Source organism: Pituophis catenifer, unplaced genomic scaffold (genome assembly GCF_029215685.1).
Source record: "Pituophis catenifer annectens isolate HBS135680 unplaced genomic scaffold, rPitCat1.0.hap2 SCAF_3, whole genome shotgun sequence".
NCBI lineage: Eukaryota > Metazoa > Chordata > Lepidosauria > Squamata > Colubridae > Pituophis > Pituophis catenifer.
The window spans coordinates 121,968,149-121,992,012 of record NW_027256883.1 but is presented as its reverse complement, the minus strand read 5'-3'; the positions used below and the strand labels follow the sequence as shown (position 1 = coordinate 121,992,012).

General features: G+C 35.8%; 1 protein-coding gene across 3 annotated transcripts in view; it reads left to right on the top strand.

Moving 5' to 3' along the window:
* Nucleotides 1-23,864, top strand: part of KCNT2 (potassium sodium-activated channel subfamily T member 2) — a 239,178-nt gene that overhangs the window by 199,663 nt on the left and 15,651 nt on the right. For all 3 annotated transcript variants that reach the window (XM_070939305.1, XM_070939304.1, XM_070939303.1), the window contains one exon: nucleotides 9,957-10,068. In XM_070939305.1, the coding sequence (XP_070795406.1) occupies nucleotides 9,957-10,068 (112 nt within the window). The remainder of the gene's footprint in view (nucleotides 1-9,956; nucleotides 10,069-23,864) is intronic.

Sequence of the window (23,864 nt, the reverse complement as noted above, 5' to 3'; positions counted from 1 at the left end):
CTCTCCTTCATGTTCGGAGCCTTTTCCCTCCGATAAATCGGCCTCGGGGGTTGGAGTCACAACATCTTTTTAATGAAAGAATCTTCCTTATTCTCATCTTTAAATCTCCAGCAGTCACGACATAGGTGCATAAAACATATCCTTGTCAGAATTTTCCAGGATGTAAGAATACATTATACTTTCCTTTCATCATCTGTTTCTGATGATCTTTGATGCTTCATCTCTATTGAGCATATACTGTAAATATTCACAGTAGACAATATCTTTTGGGCATTTTGCCTAGTAATCCTACAAATGAATAATTTTCAAATAATAAATTACTATATTGTATTTAACCTCTTGGTAATCTGTGTGGGTAACTCACAGTGAAGCAGATGTCCATTGCTAATTAATTGTATTGTGTTTGTTGCTTTTAATAAGTTTCTGGTTACTAAGTAGTCCTTTTGCTGCTCATCAATGAACATAACCTGGTTAGGTTTGATCTATATGCCGTGCCTAGCTTCTGCAGCAGTGAGAAATTCCTTATAAACTGGGCCTTTTTAAAGCCAATTCTATTCGAATTATATAGATTATTAAACAGCTTTAGGAATTCTCAAGATACAGAAATGAAACTATAGTTAATAACCAAACCATTTATCAACTAATATTTGGGATGATAAAATCAAAAAATCAAATAATTTGTGAAAAAATTAGAATATTATTCTGTTCATTGATAAAATAGTAAAGCATTCCAAAAGAAGAGTGTTTTGTTCAATGGAAAAAAGAGGGAAGTTGTAACAGTGACATACTGAATTTAAAGAATGATGGGAAAATTGGAAAGTTTGACGAAAGCATTTCCTGTGTACAATTATGAAAGTGGAAGGCAGGAAGAGAATTGTAAAGATTCTTGGAACAGCAAAGAAAGCCAGCATTTTAGATTTATGAAATGCAATGTTCACTTATGCATACTTACACACAAATACCATATTTTTCAGACTATAAGACACACCTAGATTTCAAAGAGGAAAACAAGAAAAAAAATAGTTTTTAACCTCTGTGCATCCCATTTTTGCGAAAAATTGGCCTGTTTTTGCCCTTCCAACCCCCCCCCCAAGTTCCAATTTTTGCCCTCCCTAGCCCCAAGGAGCACTCTGCAGGGCTCCTGACCCCCCCCCCCCATGTTCCGTTTTTGCCCTTTCCAGCCCCTAGGAGCACTCTGCAGGCCTCCCAAACCCTCTGCGCATTCCGTTTTCACCAAAAATGGGCCCATTTTTGGCAACAATGGGATGCACCCGGGGGGGTGGTCAGGAGGCAAAAAACAGTGCTGTATTCAGTCTATAAGATGGACAGAAATTTCCACCCACTTTTTTTTGGGGGGGGGAGTGTCTTATGGTCCAAAAAAGATGGTATATGCTAAGGGATAGTACCTTTGGATAAATGCTACTTTGTGTAGGAAGGGAGAATAAGAGAAAGATTCTGGATTTTAAAAAAGCAGAGGGGGAAGAAAATTCCCTTCCCCCTCCCCTTTCCTTTATATCATGTTCAGAAGTTTGGGTCATGAAGATCATTATTAGATGACTCCTCAAACAGTTGGAGGGAAAGGAAGATATACAGTATAGTAGATCCTTATCAATAATTTCTTGCCAGTGCTTTTTTGGCTGCATCTGGTCAGTGCACTCCCTGGCTCTCTGAAACCATGGCTGTCTTGGAGCAGGGGATTCAAAACAGTTCAAAGCTATACTGCTCCATTGTCTGATAGCTTCAGATGACTCAAAGAGGTTCCTCTGGATTAAACAAAAGGCTGGCAAACTCAGAGCTGGATTGCTTGCCCATAGCTGAGTTCAACTATGGATGGAAATGAAAAAAGCAGGTTAGTATAACAAAAGAGAAGCCTTTCTTCTCATTCCATAGATATTTCTGTCTTGAGAAAAAAGCATTGCTACTACCAGTTGTCCTGTTGGACAAAATGATATCAGTTGTGAGACAAAAGACAAACAAGAAGTCTCAAGAACAGAGTAAGGTTTGGAGGTGGCTAAGTTGGATAATGGCTTGCCTCCCAGGCTGAACAAGTTGCCAAAACGCTAAGACTCTAAAAAAGAAGTTCTATTAAAGACCCACTGTATACCAGTTTCTCTGATTAAGAAAAAGGCTACCAAAGAGTTCGTGGACATATTATCTCATGCAGGTATTTTCCATGACAGATATTGTCTTATCAAGAACCAGCAATGCAAATAGAATTGAGGACGATGTTTCTATTCCACAATCTTACTCTGGAAATGTTTTTGGGAAAGATAATATTCTTCATAATATGTTTCATTTTATGTTGCTGCTAGAATTATAGAAGACTTTTACATTTTTTTTTTAACTAAGGTCTTCTTTTCCAGCTGGACATGCTTGCCAAACCAATTCTAGCACATAAAGGGCTGAAAAAGAGAATTGTGCTCTGTAAACAGTGTTTTTATATTTTTCGTTTGGATCACTGCATTAAGTTTGTGCAAACCTTGTGTGTGAAACCAGGCATACAATTTAGTGTAGGTGAGGAAATCATGTAACAGATTGATTCAGATGTTCTATCTCTTCTTAGAAAAGAGATAATTCAAGTTGTGTAGATAATCATTCCCAAATCAAGCTTCAGATATATCTTCTTGTTATTTTGAGGAACTGAGGCAATGAATTAGTAAGGCCAACAACTAATGAAGAGCTAGCAGAAGTCTAACATGAACATGTTTCAGTTCAGACTGTTTTAGACCTTATTTTGTGACAGAGGTAGTTTTTTTTTTCTATTAACCATTTCTCTAGTAATATTTTGGCCATCAAAGTCATCAGGTAGACCTATTTAAAGCCTATTCCAAAAAACACTCTATGTAAATCTCATAGGTTTATTATATTATGATGATTGTACTTCATTGACAGTCATTTGTATTTAATATCTGAACTTCCATAGATAGAAATGACTTTGACCTTGAAGTACAATCATCATAACATAACAAACCTGTGAGATTCATACATGGTGTCTTTAGGAAAGAGAGAGACAAATGAGAAGGACAAAAGAAGAGTATGAGGCTGGGAGGTGACTAGGTTTGCATAGAAAGGATATGCTTTGTTGGGATATTCTTCTTATTTCAATATATGAACCTCAGGCCAAATATTTCAGATAATACACAATATACTTCTTCTATACACAAGAGGGAGTCACAAGATTAACTGGGGGAAAAAAACTCTAAGAGAGTAAGATTCCAGGGTACCCCTTGGTTCTAGGATACCTTTGGAGAACTTTAGAGCACCTTTAGAGAATGACAAAGACTAAATCTGTCCAAGAACATATGAGAGTCCATATTCAGGATTACATCATGATAGTAAGAGAGGTGACATGAGCAGCGTGGTGACCTATTGGTGATGACACTCGCCTCCCATTTGGAAGGTTGAGAGTTCAATCCTAGGTAGCAGCAGATGTTTCTCTCCTAGGGTGCAAAAAATAACTCCACGTGGAGTCAGGAAGGGCATTCAGCCAGCTCCATCCAGTTGCCAATTCTACCCCAAATTAAGGGATTACAGGATTGTAAAAATAAATAAATAAATAAATAAATAAATAAATAAAAAAGAGTAAGAAAGGTGATATTTAACTATTTCTCCACTTTTACCATATCCAAGATAATTACCCAGTCACTTTGTTTTAGGGAGACATTACTTGTTTGGGAGAAGTGAGCTGCATGATCATTTGTAGAGAAACATAGTTTGAGCCTGAAACTCCCAAAGAAATGCACTAGATCTTTCAGACTATAAATCAGTCATCTGTATAGGTACATTTTCTCCAAGAGCAGTTTTGGAGGGCATACATTGTTTGTTGAGGCAAATCAAGCAACTTATGCCCCTCTTCTAGTATGGTTGGGTCTATGCAATGGTGTTAGCTTCCTTTAGGGAGGGAGTGGTGTGGTTAGCCTTATAGGAGATAGAATTATACTTTCTCCTCCAAGAAACTGTTGCTGGACTCAAATGGACAACGCTCATCCAGTTTCTTTTTTTCCAAAGAAGGTGGTTGGGCTGTGGCTGCATGTGCCTTGGAGAAATGCATTACTGGAGTATTTCAGTTGAGTTTCTTGCAGTGGTGGGTTTCAAAAATTTTTACTACCGGTTCTGTGGGTGTGGCTTGGTGGGCATGGCATGGCTTGGTGGGCGTGGCAGGGGAAGGATACTGTAAAATCTCCATTCCCACCCCACTCTGGGGGAAGGATACTGCAAAATCCCCATTTCCTCCCAATCAGCTGGGATTTGGGAGGCAGAGAATAGGTGGGGGCGGGGCCAGTCAGAACTTTTACTACCGGTTCTCTGAACTCAAAATTTCTGCTACTGGTTCTCCAGGACTGGTCAGAATCTACTGAAACCCACCTCTGGTTTCATGCCAATCACACTAGGTGGAGCAGATTAGGAAATCAACTCTGCATGAGTCTGATTAACATTCACATCTTTGTGGAATGGAATTTGCCTATTTTTTCACCTATAAAAGTTCAATGGTATGTGCATCTTTTTTTTTTTCTTCCTGAGTTCCCTAAATTAAATTAGAGATTATTGCTGTCACCATTACTTGATTGCCTCTCTGTCTTCCCCAAAAACTGCTCTTCTTTCTCTTTTTTAATTAATCAAAATATTTCCCCTTGCTGTTGCTTCAACATTTCTCTAATGGTATTGGCCCAGTTATCTGAGTCTAGCCCCATTTCTAGCCGGTCTACGTTCTTCTTTGATTTAACCACTGGCATAGGATGGATACCTGTCACCACTACAGTAGCAGTCTCTTCTACAGAAGAATCTAACAACGTTTCTATGTCTGTTTGTGTGGTGCAGACTCTAGTTAATTTTCACAAGGGACCACATGAGAAGCTAGGACTGTTGTGAAGGGTCACTGCTGTTGCCACCTTGCCTCTGCTGCCAACTCTGCACTGATGCCCCATCCTCTACCAACAGTCCCCCGCCTCCTCCACTAATGCCCCCCACCCACCCACCGCCAATGCCATCCTGCTGATTCCCCACCCACAATATCAACAGTACCGACCCTGTGGGCCAGACTGGAACTGCTCACGGGCCAGTTCTGGTGTGTGACCCATAAAATGCCCAGGTTTTCTCTAGTTCATTAGCATGTGCATCTTTTTTACGTCATTTTTCTATAAAAATGTCCTGCATACTTATTAATAAGGCCTTTCATCGGGGGGCTGCTTTTTCCGTTAGCATTTTCTTCCACCTCCTCTACTCACACAGCTGGAAAAATTGTCTTCAGATTCTTTGATTTAAAAAAAAATAGTGAAAAGATTCTACTCTGGAAACTTGTTCCCAAAAGTAGCCAGATATATGGGGCATGACTTAAGCCTAGTCTCTTCATCTGTAACTTGGAATATTAATAGTGATAAAAACACTCAACACGGAATCTGAATGTTAATAGAGGTAAAAATGTTTACTTTTGTATTATAGTGTCCATAATTATTTCAACTCTTATTTTTTTCTACCCAAAGGAAAAAAAAAAGCCTTCTAGCAGTTTATTTGCAGTTATTCTCAGTTCAGTAGTCTCTTTTTCTTCTTAATTTAACACTAATTTTCACATCACTAGAGAAATATCCAACAGATCCTGTAAAAATGTAATTTAAAGCTTACTTTCACAATTCAGAAAAGGTACTTGAGTAGCTAATAAAAATTGCATATCCTTAATGTAAAAACATTTGCAGGCGTGATTACTTTGTAATGAAATTGTAAGAGTTTGGATTCTTCCTAGTTTAACTATAGCATACAACCACTAGATGGCAGCCTTTCTACATGTACTGGCAACTACACAAAAAGAAAAATGTAGGGATTTTCCTTGTACAAAGAAAAGAAACAATTAAAAACTAAAGATTTCAGTTCAAGTTTGACATAATAGATACAGTTCACACACTATTAGAAAAACGAATATTAGCAATTTTGATGCTTGAAGTGTAAGGATCTAGCCAACATCAAAAGTTTAGAAAGATGGAACTTTAATATGCAAATAGTTTTACAGAATCGAATACTAAAATGCTCTGTTTAAACAGTCCCTTTTTAATAGCTTAGAAATCACATATTGGCAAAGTTATCTATATGTCAAAATAATTTAATATGCATCATTGATAAAAAAAAGAAAAGAAAAAAGTATTATTTTAAAGACTGCTGCAAATTTTCTGTACTTTGAGCTGTTTATTTGTTCTGGCTGGGCATTAATTGCTGTCAGTTTAATTAAAATAAACTATATAATTAAAAGTAAGATGTTGGATAATCTCATAATAATGTCAGTATGGCCAGTTGGAGCATCTGCGGCTGTGATTTCTAAGCTGAAAGAGTGACTCCATCAGATCCCAAGAACAACACGAGATCTCTCTATCCAGAAGACTGAAGTGCTAGTAATAGCTAGGACACTGCACAGAATCCTCAAACTCCCAGCCTCTGGAAGATGAACTGAGATTGAAGAATACACATTAAAAAAAGGAAATTAATTATAAAGATGACAAGTTTAAACAACATCATGAAGAATGAGAACATTTCATTGATAACAAAGATCTAAGCAATTCAATAAATCACCTTTCCAGATGTGAGGAAGAACTGTGAAAGAGTGAGAGGAATAAGGTATTATGGATTTTGAGATAGTGAGAGAACCACAGACTGAAGAACAATAAGTCTGAGATCACATTAAGGCTGACTTCTTCCTTGAAACAATTATCAGCATGCAGAAACTCATTTACTTTGGACTTATAGTACAAGCAGATCATTATATATTTTATTTATTTACTTACATTTATTGGGCACTTGGCTCCAGCTCTCTCTCTCTTTCTCTCTCCCTCTCTCTCTCTCTCTCTCTCTCTCTCTCTCCCTCCCTCCCTCCCTCTCCCTCTCTCTCTCTCTCACACACACACACACACACAAAAGATTGGGGAAGTAGAAGACATGATTGAAAATCAGTAAGAAGGATGAATGGGATCAAAGAGATTACAGAAACTGTAAGAGCTGGAAACTATGACTAAAAATAGTTCAAGATTTGATTGTGTGCTGCACAAAGATTGAATTTGGTTGAGCATATAACTGTGGTAAAATAAATTAAAATAATCAGCAGGAATCAAAATTAACTAAGAGGGCACCTAACTAACTAGCCAAAGGTAGATTCAGTTACCCACTTGAACAAAATCATACACAGCATCAAGGCATAACAATTAGGTAAAAATTAATTTTCATATGTTACATTGTATTTTGAAATCTGTTTGGGTCCAGCAAATTTACTCCCAAGTAAGTATGTAAATAATTCCATTCTATTCCCATTTTCAAGCTTCTTATTAACCATGTGCTTCTACAAATATATCTGTAGTGAGGCAGATGATCTGATACTAACTTTTCTTGCTCTTTCATATACAATACTTGCAAAATCTGTCCATTTTCTACTTTTAAAATCCACAAGAGTGCAGTCTTGGCTAATAAACTACAGTTTATTTATTACAATTGTACTGAGTTAGTGTGGTAGAGACTAGTTAGCTTTATTTTATAGTTTTGATTTTTTGCAGAAACAAAATGCAGGTGGCATCATTATTATCACTGATACAGTTAATAGTTACATAAACATTATTTGTGTTTTAAGAACGCTGCATTAAATGCCCGGGTTATTCCTTTCATTTTTTTTACTATGTTGGGCTTTCAGTGTCCATATTAAGAAAGTCACTCAGTTATCATGTCAAGCCAACAATCACAAAACACTGATACTTGTCCTCAACTTTAAGAATAGTGGTTAAGTACTATAACATGGCCTGGGAACTTAAATATCAAATTATCATAACTACAGTTGTCTTGTGATCATCTCAGTTAGCATTTCACTTTCGAGAAATCCATGCTTCTTCAAGAAAAAAGCAAATGCATCATTTTTAGAAATGTTGTTGAATTCTCTTTCAGTATCCTCATGCTACTATAAATTTCTTGTTTTGTGAAGAAGATGTTACTATTTAAGGAGTGATTTATAATTTCCATGGGTAATTTTATTCCATTTAGGGAATATATATTCCCCAATATATATTTGGGGAATATGTATTCCATTTGGGGAGCGGACCAAATGGAAAATAGAATACAAGGATCTGAATATGCATTTCTTTAATCAAATTAATTGCTCCTTATTATCACAACATCTCCTTCCCTGTTACAAAACCTTATTTTCATCTCCTATGCATAAGGATTAAGAATATTATCCCAAAGACCTTGTCATCTGAACTTTGATGCAAATACTTTTTAAATGTCTCTTTAGATAATGAACAAAACCTCTCAATGAATGCTAATGCAAAGTGCTGATTGATTCTTGACTAGAAGGCTAATGTTTTCAAAAAGCACAATTGCAAGTTAAATCTCAACATAGTTATAATCAGGGGTGAAATGTAAAATTTGTTACTACTGGTTCTGTGGGCGTGGCTTGGTGGGGGGTAATGTGACTGGGCGGGCGTGGCCAACTTTTTTTTTTTTTAACTTTTCAAAGCATTTTTTCTAATGCTTTGAAAAGCCTCTCTGCCAATCAGGGAACTCAGCTGGGATCGTCAAAGAGGCTCTTTAAAAAATGCCTCTCTGCCGATCAGGGAACTCAGCTGGGATTGTCAGAGACTTTTCAAAGCATTTTTTTTATTACCTCTTCGGCCAAGAGGTTGCAGAAAAAAATGATTTGAAAAGCCTCTGATGATCGCAGCTGAGCCGTGCAATCATCAGAGACTTTTTTTTTTTTTTACTTTTAAAAGTATTTTTTCTACAACCTCTTCCGATGAAAAAATGCTTTTAAAAGAAAAAAAAAGCCTCTGATGATCGTGCGGCTCAGCTGGGCATGGGGGTGGGGGTGGGGGGGTGCAGGGAGTTTTGCTACCGGTTTCCAAACCACCACCTGCCATCACTACCGGATCAGGCAATCCGGTCCGAACCGGGAGCATTTCACCCCTGGTTATAATGTTATATTGGTAAAAGTATTTATAGCTCATTCAGACAATTATACAAACTTGATATTTGTATAATTACAAGTATACAGTTGAATTAACCTTCTGAGCCACAAGTTCTCCTCCCTTCATCAGCTTAACTGCCTAACATGTAGGAAGCCCAAGTTCAAATCCGAGTAAAGGTATGGCTAGCTGATGAAAGCTAAAAAGCTTGAAATAGATCTATACTAGTCTCCCTTTATTTCTTTATCAGCAAAATATAAATTTGGTATTAAATGGTTTGTCGTGAATGCGACTGCTTGAGGGCTCCTGGATTGGAGCGGAAAGGCGAAAGGGAGCTCCTCTGAATCTCTGCAGGACATTTATCCCATTATAGGATTTAATTAGCTTCCACCAACAGGTGGCATTTTCAGGAGGAAAAATGACAGAATTTGAAATACTCATACAGAATCACGGGCATGTAATATAGAGATAGAACAAATCTAAAATTGAATGATAAATTGGTTGCAAATACAATAAAGGGAAAAGCTGGAACAAATCTGTACAATTTACACTGACTAATACTTAAGAGAAAACTGGTATAAAATGTTTTATAGATAGTGTACAATTCTGCTTATAATTCTCAGAATAGACAAATCTAGTGATAAGGGCTGGAAATGCCATGAGGCAGAAGGAATGTTTTTGGACATCTAAAAAGATTAGATAGATAGATAGATCTTCAAATAACTAAATAATGGAGACACCGTCGTTCAGTTCAGATTTTTTTTTTCATTTTTTGCACTAACTGTAGAACTTTTGAAATATCTTTGTCCACTTATTGATATTATATCTGCATTGAATATTTTCTATTTTTCTTTCTTTCCTTTTTATTTTCACTCTGTTTTCTTTTTTCTTTCTTTCTTTTTTGTAGGTAGCATTTCCTTGCAAGTAATTATACTTTCAGAGTACTTGTATTAATTTGTATTATGTTACCATGTTTGCTCACCTGATATTATTAGAAGAATAACTATCTTATCTCCTTGGAAAAACGTTTAGGTTGTTCTCCAATCTGAGCATAATTACTGAATTAACTCATCCTGCCAACATGAGATTCATGCAGTTCAGGGCCAAAGATTGTTATTCTCTTGCTCTATCAAAATTGGAGAAGGTAAGAAAGCTTCATTGCATTATAATAAATATATGTAATTTATTGATTCGCGGATCAGATGTAGTTGTCTTTTTTAATTTGCTCTGGAAACTGATAATTCAAAATAGTCTATGCCTAATTGATATAATTGTGAAATACCCATGGAATATGATTCAAGGGAGTGCTGGATCAAGTAGTAAAATTACCGATGGGAAACCAAAGAAAAGTGACCAAGAATGAACCCCAAAGATGAAATTATAAGAAAACAATAGGTAAATCTTGTCATAGTGTTATGTGTGCAGGATTCTCTACTAGGCCTAGTAAAAAAGCATCATCTCTTTTCTGAGAATCCTTTAATCCTCATCATTATGCTGAGTTATTAAGTATTAATTCTGCCATTTTGAATACACAGAATATCATGCCCACTGCAAATAAGAGTCAGTAAGCATAATTAAACTAAAACAGAAATGGTCAAAATAAATGGTGGAACAATACTTTTCAACAGCAATTACAGCAATTGTCAATGCCAAACAGCTAGCCAAAAAGAAAGATCAGCTGAAACTGTGCATTGTTGTATTTGTTTTAAATGATGATAAAAAAGATAAATTCTTATACTGCAAATAATCAGGAGAGATATAACATGATTCTTGTTTGAGTTATGATAGAAACCTTTGTTGAGGCAATAAGTACCATCCACATACATAAAAGTGCATGTCCCTTTCAAAAAGAAAGTGAAAAGAATCTGCAAAATTTTCAGAATTAATGATATTGATAGTACAGCCTAAATGTTGCAAATGAAACTGGTAATGCTGAGGTTTACTAAAAATAACATTCACAGGAGACAATTTGATTATGATTATAAATTCAGTAGTTCAAGCATTTAAGTGGCAGAATTAACGTATGGTGCTAACTATGACAAAGTGGCTACTTAACAAGAAAGGCTACTGTTTGTAATCAGCAGAAGCCAGTAGTACAGTACACTTCCCTAGACAGAAATTCTTCCCTTAATCTGGAAAGCAAATGATGCACACATTCTATACAGTGGCAGAATAAGACCTTTAAGAAATTAATCTTATTGGACCACTGCAGGTGGAAATACAAATGAGCATAATTTTGAAGTTGTAAGAACTAAAACTAATCTTTCAAATTCCACTTACATTAGCTAAGTTGATTACAGTAATTTTCCCTCTGCGTTTGATAAATGAAACTTTTAATAGTTCTGTGGTATTGTCACCACATAGATAGAAGGCTGCCCTTGGAGGGTAATCTGGAAGCTTTAGCTGGTGCAGAATACAGCAGCACAGACAGTTTCTAGATGAACATATTATATATACTACCTCTGCTCTGTGAGCTGCATTGGTTACCAATCAGTTTCCAGTCCAATTCAAGGTGCTAGTTTTGATCTTTAAAGTCCTACATGGCATGGGATTAGATTATTTGAGGGACCGCCTCTCCCGATTACATCTGCCATCCCACCAGATCTAGCAGACAGGGTATGTCACCAACTGTAGGGCTATGCCTGAAGTGTCCTAGGTGGTGAGTGTTCTCTGGGCATCTGCTCCTTGGGTTATACTCCATCCTTCCTCCTATTCACGCCTCCGAAGTGAGGCTGGCTTTATCCTTCAAGATCTGGTTTTGCCATCAGGTCCGGAGACCTCAAGGAAATATTGAGGTGGCTCCACTGTTGTTAATATCTGTCCTTTGCACACTATTTATTCCTTTTTAGCTTTATGCTTTCCATAATTTTAGAGCTTTTAATAATAGTAATAATATCCTTGTTTGTAAATATTCACTGTTTTTTAGCTTTGTTGAATGCTGCTCAGAGTCATTTGTTTGTGAGATTGGCAGCTATATAAATATGAACAATAAATAAATAGTAGTACTGTTTTAAAAAATAACCCTGGGATCTGCTCCTATTAATTAGTGATATTGTACCCTTAGCTAACAAGCTAGACCAATTTACTAGTGAAAAAAAATAAAGAGACTTTAGTTATAAATGTTAGAAAATAATGATTAAGTTTCTTGTTTGCTTATCTCTGTGGATATGTCAGAACTTGGGAGATCCAGATATTTTTACATCTATGAAGTTATGAGTATCTATAATAAAAGTTAATAAAAGTGTATAAATTGAGTTAGAAAATCAAGGAGTATATGAAATCCCATGCACTGCCTGCCCCACCACATACATCGGACAAACCAACAGAAGAATAAGTGCACGCATTGAAGAACACAAGAACTCAGTCAAAAAAGAGGAACCAACCTCTTCCCTGGTCCAACACCTCAAAGCCACAGGACATGATATTGACTTTAAAAAGACCAGAACTATCGCCAAAACTGAACACTTTAACAACAGAATAATCAGAGAAGCCATCAAGATAGAAAAATGTCCACACAGCATGAATAAACGAGATGATACCTCCCGCCTACCAGCCATTTGGAAACCCGCCCTTATTGACAAACGAGTCCCCAACACAAAGAATGACACCAGACCCACACTCACGAGAGTCACACAGGATGTAACCACCATACATCCACGCAGAAAGCAGACTCAAACCCACACTGAGGATGAGGCACGACCGCGGACCAGAAGCCAGACCACAGCTGCATCATTATCCCCTTTAAACCCCTCCAATCCATGCATGAAGCAGACTGACACCCACCATGAAGAGGTAGCACGGCCACGAACACGAAGCCAAACAACAGCAACACAGCTCACCAGCTCTAATCCCCCTGCTACTCAGACTAACCAAAACACAACCAAGCCCCCACCTAAACAGAACACACACCCATCCAATCAGAGCACAGCCAACCCCCCATCCAATCAGAGCACAGCCAAACCCCCAACCAATCAGAACACACCTCCACCCAATCAGAACACAGCCAAGCTTCCACCCAATCAGTTCACACCCCCACTGGCAGTTAAAAGGAAGAAACAGCTGCGATCACACACATTGCTCCTAGAAGCAATAGCAATATGTGTGTGTGTGTGTGTGTGTGTGTGTGTGTGTGTGTGTGTGTATATATATATATATATATATATATATATATATATATAGATAGATAGATAGATAGATAGATAGATAGATAGATAGATAGAGAGAGAGAGAGAGAGAGAGAGAGAGAGAGAGAGAAGTTGGTAGAGAGGGATGAAAAGGGACAAAATATATTATAGCCTTGTCAGGAAGCCATTATAATTAATTATGTTTACTGAGTCAAAAGTATTAGTGATGTAATCATTGTAAATAAGAGTAGACATAGAATTAATAGAAACCATATACTACTGTAATGTTAAGGTTAAATACCAGTGAATTACATATCTACTCAAAAAATGGAGCTGTATAATTAATCCAATATGAATATGGAAATAACAGAAAGGGATAATTAAGGAGCACTTAGATATACCTGTACTGAATATAAATGAGATTCTTAAGTTTCAGTCTTTTTTAACAACTTTAAACCCACTGAAATAGCTGTACCAAATTGTAGTGAAATATACAAAAGCATCTTCTTAGTAATGAAATGGAATCATTTAAAATCCAAGCGCTGATTTTTTAGGGAAATGTGTACTAACCAAAAAAGCACTTTTGGAAAATCAGAGTATACAGATTTAATAATTGTCCATCCTTACCAGTGGATCTGTTTCATTTAAAAGATAGTGTAAAGCATTAGTAAGAACAAAACAAGAATAGATTGTCATATTGAAGCTGAAGTTTGAGAAAGATCCCTTTAAATAGTCTCAGACAGAACCCTGTGCTATTCCTGAGATAATTGCTTAATGCATTGGATGCATTGCTTAAATGGATTCTTCTAGTCATGTTTACTAAAGTGATATCCTAAATGAAAATGGCAAGTTTCCAGGTGGGGAACATATAGCGTCTGATCTGAATAAAAGAAATGATGGCTATTCAGACTCAGTTTTAGATATAAATGAATAAAACAGCATGTCTTCTTGAAGAAATACTACCTGTTATTTTCTCTATTCATAAGAATGGAACCATGTCTAGCCCTTCCAATTATTCATCAATCAGTTTAAATATAATTTGTACACTTATGCTGGGAATCTTATTTGCAGATAATTATGGTAAGTTTGAAAACATTTTAGAAGATGAGTAGGCTGGCTTCAGAGAAGGAAAGTCAACTATTAATGTACATTGTATATTATACCAGGTGGTTGAAAATATGGCCACATCCAGTCATAAATTTCATCGGCGCTTTATTTACTGAACTCAGTCTTTGACACAAATTCTAAAAATAGATTTTGATATAAATTCTGGCCTTTTGCAATTGATACATCTGCTGCTCTGAAATTTCTATAAAAACGCACCGCTTCAAATAACAATTATTTATAGCAGCTGATTAGGTCTACTCCAACTTTGAAAAGGATTAAATAGGATTTTATTCAAAACAGTTTTGATTTTCCAAACTGGCTAATTTTACTTCCAGGACATTCATCTAATTTAGACTGCGGAGAAACAATTATTTAACTGCATCTCCCAGCCTGAATCCTCTCCATCCACAAAAGATGACTGTAACTTTATAATATAATGTATTGTAATATAATAATATAATGTGTAATATAATTGCCCATCATTTTAGCCTCTTTATTCACAATTTATATGTGTTTCTCTGTACTTCTATAAGCCTTTTGACGAAAGCTTCACAGAAACAGATTTTATCTTCTCAAATGGTGCCAATATGATTAAACTAATAATTCATGTGCTATTACACTGATTGTATTGGAGAAATATTTTATTCAAAAGTATCACATCTCTCTTAGCTAAGACACCAGGAATAACTAAAGCCTATTATCTATAATATATATCAAATTCTTACTAAACATTCAGTGTCCAAAAGGAAGAATTTTATTCCGAAACATGGTCAGTATATAAATTGGTTATATGTGAATGATATATGCCGCCTCCCTCTCTGTTACATATATTATATGAATCAATTATTGAAATAAGTTGCCTATTTTAAAATATTGCCATAATAGCAACTAAGCAATGTAAAGAATTTCTTAATAGTGAGCAAAGGAATGGTGTCGTTTACTGTGCATTAATATTTGTGGATGTTAGTTTTGTCAGTTTTGCCAAATTCTAGGAGAAATGTGATATGCTGATGTGAGTTTTCAATGCAACAATTTGAATGTAAATGTATTAGCTTTGTTGGCATATCAGCATATTTTAAAGATAGGATTGGATCCTTGATAAGTTCATCTCTGATATTTCATGAACTGTCAATGGTCTAATATTGATTTCTGTACTGTACTGTGAAATAAAAAGTGTCATTATTTTCAGCCGACAAATATTGCCAGTATACCAATTTACAAAATACTTAAAACACATACCCTTTAACACATGTAGTTAGCTCTCTTCATAGAGACCATAGTAAATAAGCTTTCTTTCATGATAATTTGTACACTACTGGTTTTTTTTTTTTATCTCTACAGCCTGGACTCATAAAAGTGTTAGAGTTGTTTCAGTTCAGAATGCTGAAAATGAGAAGCTCTCTATGTAAACTAAATGTGTTTCTTGGAAATATCCTTTAGAACCCTCTTCAGAATGTGGGAGACTAACTTCATGTATAAACGACAATTTTAACTATAGAGACAAAATGTTTTGAAGCCATCGTCTTTAAAAATTGCTGTAGCCCTGACATGCTGATTTACAGTTAATAGAAACTGTACAATTTTTAATTGTTTATATCAATATACAAACAGGCATTTCCAATAACAAAGGCTGGAGAAAATAGAAATCAGAACACATTTAGCAGTTTGTTGTTTGACTATATTTGGTGTAGGACCAAATTAAAGATAATTTGATTTGTATATTTTTCTTTCAAAGTTACTGTAGTTACCCATGGCTTCTTGAAATAAATGGCATATATTTGCAGTTATATATTCATATAGCCATATTAAGCCTATATTTGTACACAGTGTTATACTATAATGTTGCCTTCTTTGTTTATCTATCCTGTTTATATGTTTTCATATTAGTGCATATCTGAGACGATGTTATACTCTGCTATGGTTTTTTGATTGTTTAGAACAATATATTATTGTTACAAATACTTTGCTACTTTGCAATATTTTCACTTTTGTATTCAACAATCTGGGAAATTGTTGATTTTTATAGTCTCCCATCCAGGGTTCGAATCTTGCTAGGCTGCTGTCCAGGATTTAAAATAATTTTTGGGGAAAAATTCCCATAGGGGAAGCTGCATCCATTTAACAACTGTGTGATTCACTTAATAACTTTTGTAAAAATTGTCATAAAATTGGGTTTAACTTGACTTATGACCTTAACCACTTATGATAGAAATTCCAGTCGCAGTTGTGGTCATAAGTCGTAGACTATCTGAATTGAAATCAAGTTTCATGGGAATATCAAAATATTCATAATAAAACTTATATTCTGAAAGTTTTGATGAGAATTTCTGAGGCCAAATTTGGTATGTCTTTTAAAGATTATGGAAGTCTGTCTTGTTGCAGAAGATCCTGAGTTATAGTTAATTGTATAATTCAGAATCCCGGCTACGCTTATTGAAACTCACATTTGGTCTTTTTACATTGATAGTATATCCACTGTACCTACTATCATAGTTGGTTGTTGTGAAGATTGGAAGAGTTATATGTCTGCCCTAATTATTTCTAGGAAAGATTTACACAGTATTATATTGCCTCTAATATAAGCGGACCCTGACATAGCGAATAATGCTAGGAAGAAGAAGAAGATATTGTCTCTAGTATAAACTGAAGCACAGTCTGAACACAATTGTGTAACTTCTTAAAGACTTCTTATTGTAACTTTCTTCCTGTTTGTTATTCATATTCTCTGGCATTAATGTGGGAAACCTGAAGAGTGCCACAATTTACCTTCCTGTCCACTGCCGTATGTTTGGGTCTTCCAAACATTCTTTACTACCCATTCCTCCTCTCTTATTATATATAGCCATGTTCTCCTAGTTCACCATATGATTAATGATGAAACTGTGACTGTATGTCTCACGCCTTAAACCATGGACTGAGCAATCACCCTTGTAGTTGTTATAGTCTATAGTGAGTGCATGCAGAGGTCTTCTCCAATCTGTTGCCTTTCACATCTGTTGGTCTTCAGCTGCTGTCATATCTAATATTTTATACTGTACAAGCAATGCAAAATATTGAAATAGCTGTTTTGGATGTGAGAAAAGGTGTCTTGAGGAACAAGCTTCATAAGTTATATCTAACCCTGGACCTGTTCTGACCCAGCCTTAGCAGAAACAAGAAACAGACTCCTGGTCACGAAAACCCCCTCTTTATTTATCTCTTATGAATTAGTTTAGTTTATTTGATTTGTTTAATGCATTCACATACCGGGAAGTCCAGGCAATAGTCCTTCAAGGAGTTAAATGCAGTAACAGACCTTATCAGTTCCTTTGTGATAATTGCAAGGCCGCTTGCTCCCAGCCGAAAGGCTGCAAATTAAGTTCTGGCAAGCAGTCTTTGTGGCAGGAAACACAATGAGTAAAATCTTCAGAAATATGAATTGTTGTCTCCTACGACAACCACTCCCTTTTCCTTTTCCTTCTATTTATTCCCCAGCCAGGGAGGGGCCATTCAGCATCCACATGGGATTTGCCTCCCGAGTCAACTTCTTGTCCTCCATTGTTCACCTCTCCTAACAGCTCTGCACATACGTGCATCTGGAACAGGCCCCAGCTGTTCTTCCTCCTCACTCATATCAGCCTCCAAAGGCAGCTGCCTCTCCGGTGGCTGGGAAATGTCGGATAGCCCTGGATCTATCTCTGCGTCCGACGCAGAGCATCCATCATAGCCTTCCCCAGACTCCAGAACTGGCCCAAGTTCCTCCCCAACCTCCTCATCGTCTGAGTCTGCTGCCAGCTCTGTTGGCAGCTGGCGGGCCACAACAGGATCCGGATAAATGGATTCACAGCAACTTTTATTGGAGTGGAAACTAGCTTTTCCTGTATATATTTTCAGAAATAAAAGTGAGGTACATAATGTACAAATAGCATAAGATGCTATTTTGCGGTTGCTCTTATTAAACACTTGGGAAAGTGAAAAATCATTCTGACATTTAGTAATCTTATTTCTAAAAAGAAGTCACAGAAGACATTCCATGTTTGGTTAATAGTGTATTTGTGTGGACATGTTCTCCTCTAAATTCTTAACAAAAACAGGTTTAGAAAGCAACCACATATGATGTTAGGTTTTTAAGGTTAGTCCAAAGGTGCTTTTTCAAGAAGCAACTGGACTTTCTGGTTTTTCTTTGAAGAAGTTTTGCTTCTCATCCAAGATCTGGCTGGATGGTGGGGAATGGAAGGATTTATACTTCTTGCAGACAACTGGTCATTTGGAAGGAGCATAAATCCTTCTATTCCAACCATCCAGCCAGAGCTGAAGAAGCTTCTTGGATGAGAAGTGAAACGTCTCCAAAGAAAAAGCAGAAAGTCCAGTTGCCTCTTGAAAAAGCACCTTTGGGACAACACATATCTTTAAAATTAAACAGCAAGGCTTGTATTTGGTGGAGATACTCATTATTCTCTAAAGCTATGTTGTTTACATGGGTGATTTCAAGGAAAAGGATTTTTGTCTGACCCCATGCATTTTTATTAATCATGCATTTCCCCTTTTTGGTTGTTTTGGTGACTGCGTTATTTGCAATCTTTTAAAAAGGTATAATCTAACCAGGGAATCCTGGTTAATTTTTTAAAAATGAAAGTATAATTAAGACTGATAACATATCACTGTTACTCAAGAAGTTCTCAATATCACTTAGGGAACTAAACACTGTTATTTGTTCCATGCAAACTTATTATGGACTTTAAACAAAGTGTAAGTTTAAATACCACCTATTTAACACCACCACCCCTTTTAAGGGTTTTATTTGTGTGGTCCATTTGTTTGTTAGATTTATAGCTGGCTTGAGTTAAATTTTAAACTGATTTTAAATTGGGTTGTTTTTAAATTACGGCCAAAAATATTTAATCATTTTAAACTGCTTTTAAATTTTGTATGTTCTGTTTTTTACTCTGGCTGTTCACCGCCCTGAGTCCTATTGGAGAAGGGCGGTATAGAAATGGAAACAAATAAATAAATAAAATAAATAAATATCCCAGATTTTTTCCCCCAAGACCTCAAGAGAGTTTATATGGGAATCCTCCTTCATTTTACCCCCATAATAGCAATCCTGTAAGTGATTAAACCAGTCAGTTTGTTCCTGGAAAAGAACTGGGAAAATCTGATTGAAATGAGAAATGAAAGTATATTTTGCATAATTTCACATTTCTCAGTTAGTGTGAGCCCCAAAGCAAAAGCATTTTCCTTATTTGTTCCACTGAAATGAGGGGGTTAAAATTTCTTATGTTAATCAGATTGTTCCATAAATGTATTTGCCATTCTTGTCTTATCCTTTCGAGTTAAATACATAGAGAAAATAACTCCAATTGTTTAGTTATGTTTAAGAGATTACCCATCCATTACTATTGAAGTTATTTATTCCTTTAAAGTTCTCAAGTTAAAATATATTTTGAGCTATTTAAGTACTTTCCTATGAGTATACAAGCTTATGTATTACTGGATTTCTATAGGCTGTGGGCTGAAGTGATAACACCTTTCTTTGTATTTTTGAAAATTGTAAACCATGTGCTATCTGCCTAAAAGAATGCATTGACTGATAGCTATGGACAAAAGAATGAATGCAATGGCCTTTCTTAAAACAATCTTTTACTTTTCAAAGATACTCATGATTACAGTCCAGGAATTTTATCTCTAGATAAAGTTTATATTTCAAAGCTGCTTATTACTTCCGTGCAGGGTTTCAAGGTTTTTTTACCACACAGAAATCCAAGCCAAAATGTAATAATACTCTATTCAGTTCCTCATGCTTGTGCAGAGGGCAGAAGATTTTGAGAGCCATGATCCAGAAAAGAAACTATGCATGCCTTCACAGTTTCACTGCAGTGCTCATGAGTATTGAGACATAGAAGGCTCCTGGCAGAAATACTTATGATACCCACAGTGGCAAACTCAGTTAGTAATTTCTTATTCTGATAGATCTATTCCTTTATGTCTTGAGAGGCGGAATATATGCGGGTTTTGTGTTTGCAGAAATACATGTAATTTGGCTCACCTCTCATAATATGATATGTCATATTGAATACTTCCTATGACTCATTCCAACATATTGCCAGAAATGCATATGCATAAAGAATATAACTTTAGTGTTGAAGGGTGACCCACCCTTCTTTCCTTCCTCCCTCCCTCCCTCCCTCCCTCTGTTCTTTTCCAACAGACTGCCAAGAGGGAGACTGATCTTGGCCCATATCTGAACTGATTGCTTGCAAAAGGTATTTCAATTAAGTTGGGGGCAGCAGATGGCCCATTCTTAACCTAAAAATGTGAATGCTTGTGGAAAGCTACTAAGCACAGCCTAATTCTACTTGCCCATAAACTGAAAAATTAGCTCAGTTTTTCTTGCTTGGGGCTGTGTTTATTGATGTATTTTAATTCACCCCACCTTTTTCAGTGAGCAATCACTGGTAGAACTGCAGTTCATTAAGCTTCCCAGAATTCCCTTGTACACAATGAAATGCAATTAAATATTTGACAGGAAATTGCTTTGTGTGATACGATGCGTAGCTGACTGTTAATTCCTGAGGTAGATTTTTGCAGCACAAAGGCACTCCAAAATGCAACTGTTGCCTTCAGCAAAAGTGTATAACCAAACGTGGAAAATTGACTTGGTGGCTTAATGGGCTTCTGAAGCAAGAATTCCCTAAGTCAGAAAGAGGACTCCATCTGGTGCTACAGCTGTAACTTCCCTTGTTTTTCTCTTTGGAAATAGCTAAGCAATCACAGTTGGCAACTGATCAAGCAAGAGCCTTTTGTTCAGCAGAAAAATGTGAGGATTCATATGCCCAAAGTCAAACTCTAACTTTTCTGGTTGCTTCATACCAGTTAAAGTTCAAGTGAACCCCCTCCCCCAATGTTTCTATGTATGATTAGGAAGATGAATATATTCCAGGAAAGACGGGTATTTTATTTTTAATTTTCTGCTAAAAAGAGGAACTAGCTATTATCCTAGATAGCAGAGGTATCCAACCTCAGCAACTTTAAGACTTGTGGACTTCAACTCCCAGAATTCCCCAGCCATGTTTAAAATTGGCCATCGCTATTATACAAGTTGGCCATCCCTATTATACAGAATTAAAGTTTTCCTATTGTGTTCAGTAGGATTAAAACAGTTAAGAATGTTGTTAGTTCACAACAGTGAGTATATTATTTCAATATAATACAATTGATGATGAGCTTCTGGTTATGTGAAATAACTTCAGTGAAGTGAAGAGAAATTAAACATTTCCCTGTATTTTCAGCTCTGATGCTTCAAGAAACTCATGCAAGAACCATAAAGTGATGAGCAAATATGTATGAATCAACCTTAACTTTTGCAGAATTTTTTAAAAATTTGTTTACAATGCGTTCAGTTTAGGATACAAAGTCATTTCCATAAATATGAGGATTTAGTTGATTGTTTAAAATAATTTCTGTGCCAACCCGTTCATAAGACTCTGGATGGCTTCCATATGTAAAACAATCATAAACAAGCTGTTAAAAGAGCCATTATTTTTTTTTAAAGAGTAAACTCAGACAGTAAGGCAGATATAATGAAATTTTATGAACCTGAAATGGGAATAGCTATTTGCAAAATACTGCTGAACTCTAACAGTTGTATATTCTTTCTATAACTGGCAAGCAGGGGGGAACATTTCAACCCTGTCAAGGGGACTATTAAAAAGATGATTACAAAAAAAAAAAAAAAAAAAAAAGCTTTAGTGTACTCACAGGTAAATGAGAATGAAAGTATGAATATCCAGTTTCCAAGATAGATATTTTTCTTTCAATAAATCTGACTAATGAGCTCTTTGCATTCTTGGTTATGAGCAGTTGGTATGGGCTTGACAGCAACAGCAGCCCAAACAAATTAATATGTTATACATTATTTTTGTATGAACTGATAGAAGCTCGCCCTTCTGCCGAACCTTTTTTATAAAAATATTCTTAATCCACTACTTTTTGGAGATAGAACCCGCAGATTGAAGGCTAATGAATTTTCTTCATTCTGTTTAAGTGTGTATTTTGAGAATTAAGTACTTTTAAGGAATGGGAGGTTCTTTTTCTTAATCTAGTAGCAAATAGACACTCCCTCCCCTTTACTGGAGATTTGGGTGATGTATACTTCTATCTTGTCATATCCATGGTTGTATCATTATGTATGACAACAGAAAGAGGAGAACATTTTGTTCATATCACATACCAAGGACTAGGCTGCAGCTTAAATTATCACACAATTGCTGGCAGCTGTGGGGGAAATGTGTGATCATAAGAAATCAGTGTTAAATTCTGGTCTCATTTTCAGATTTATTAAGGGCAAAAAAATATTAAGACTGGACATAAGAATTAAGACAAGGAAACCTAATCCTGTAATATTTTTCTGAATTGTACCAGCTGAGTTTTGGAGGAAGAAAGGAAGGAAGGACCCTTTTGTCAGATATATAAAATGATCCCTAAGATTGTCAATAATATGACAATAAGTAATGAAATACAAGTATTTATGGGGCTACAGTATTATTACTTTTGTTGAGGGGGAGGGAGTGTTTGCAACAAAGGTTACAATAAATTTGGTAATAGTTAAAGATATTCCAGCCCACATTTTACTGCTTACAAATAAACTTCAAAAATGATAAGCAATTGATAAAGTTAACTAAAATGCAATTAGTATATTTACTGGAATACAATTCTAAAATGAAAACTTAAGGTCCAATTAAGGTTCACTCCTATGATTTCAGGAGTGAGGTTATTTCAGGTTTTTATAGTTTGGTATGCATATCTTTTGGTCTTATCAGAAACATACAGGCAAAGGGAAAGAAGCCAATTCTTAGAAGAGAAATTTTGGGCTCACCAAATTCTACCAGTTTGTTAAAAGAAGTCCAGCAAATAAGTAATTTTTTTCCACCCCGGAAACCCAATTTCAGAACAAAAGAAGTGCCATTGATTTGTTAGTGTGAGAGGCTGAGTATTTTTAGAGTATTTTCAGACGTATTTCCATACTTCTCCCCAGTATTCCTTTAAATGGAAGAAACATTACAACAGCTCAGACATAGTGCAGATAATCTTTGATTACTTCACAGCAGTTAGAGAGGAAAACCTTAAAAGAAAACAAAGCAGAATAAGCAGGCAAGAACATAAAAATTAAAAGAACCATGTCCATATTTTACCAAAGCTGTTTTGCCTCACTTTTTCCTCCATTTTTACCTTTGTAAGGTCCTCCTGCTCTTTGAGTAATGTAGATAGGATAAAATGAAACTAATTATGGAGTATTGTAGATTTTATTTTGAAAATCACAAATAAAAAAGAATAGAGGGCAATCCAATATTTTCTTTAAAAGAAAATACTGCTAATATGGTCCTAATATTTGCAATTAAAACTGAATTAATGTTTAGAACAAATGAAGCATACATTAAATAGTATTTTCTGTGAAGTTCATTGGTTGGCATTTGGTTCCAACTCATTGATTCAATTCAATGTATGATCATATTCTAAAATGCTTGTATGATTAATAACTGCAGGGAAAAAGATAAAAAAGAATTACAATCAAAATGTAGGAAGGTACATAGACTTATGCAAATATTTAATCTTTCAACATGTACATGACATTTGTTTTTATTTAAATGTGTGTGAGAAAAAGATTAAGTTTCTTTAGCTGCCTAGAAAGAGAATAACTGCCCATTTGGAATATGTGGTCATAAATCTTGAT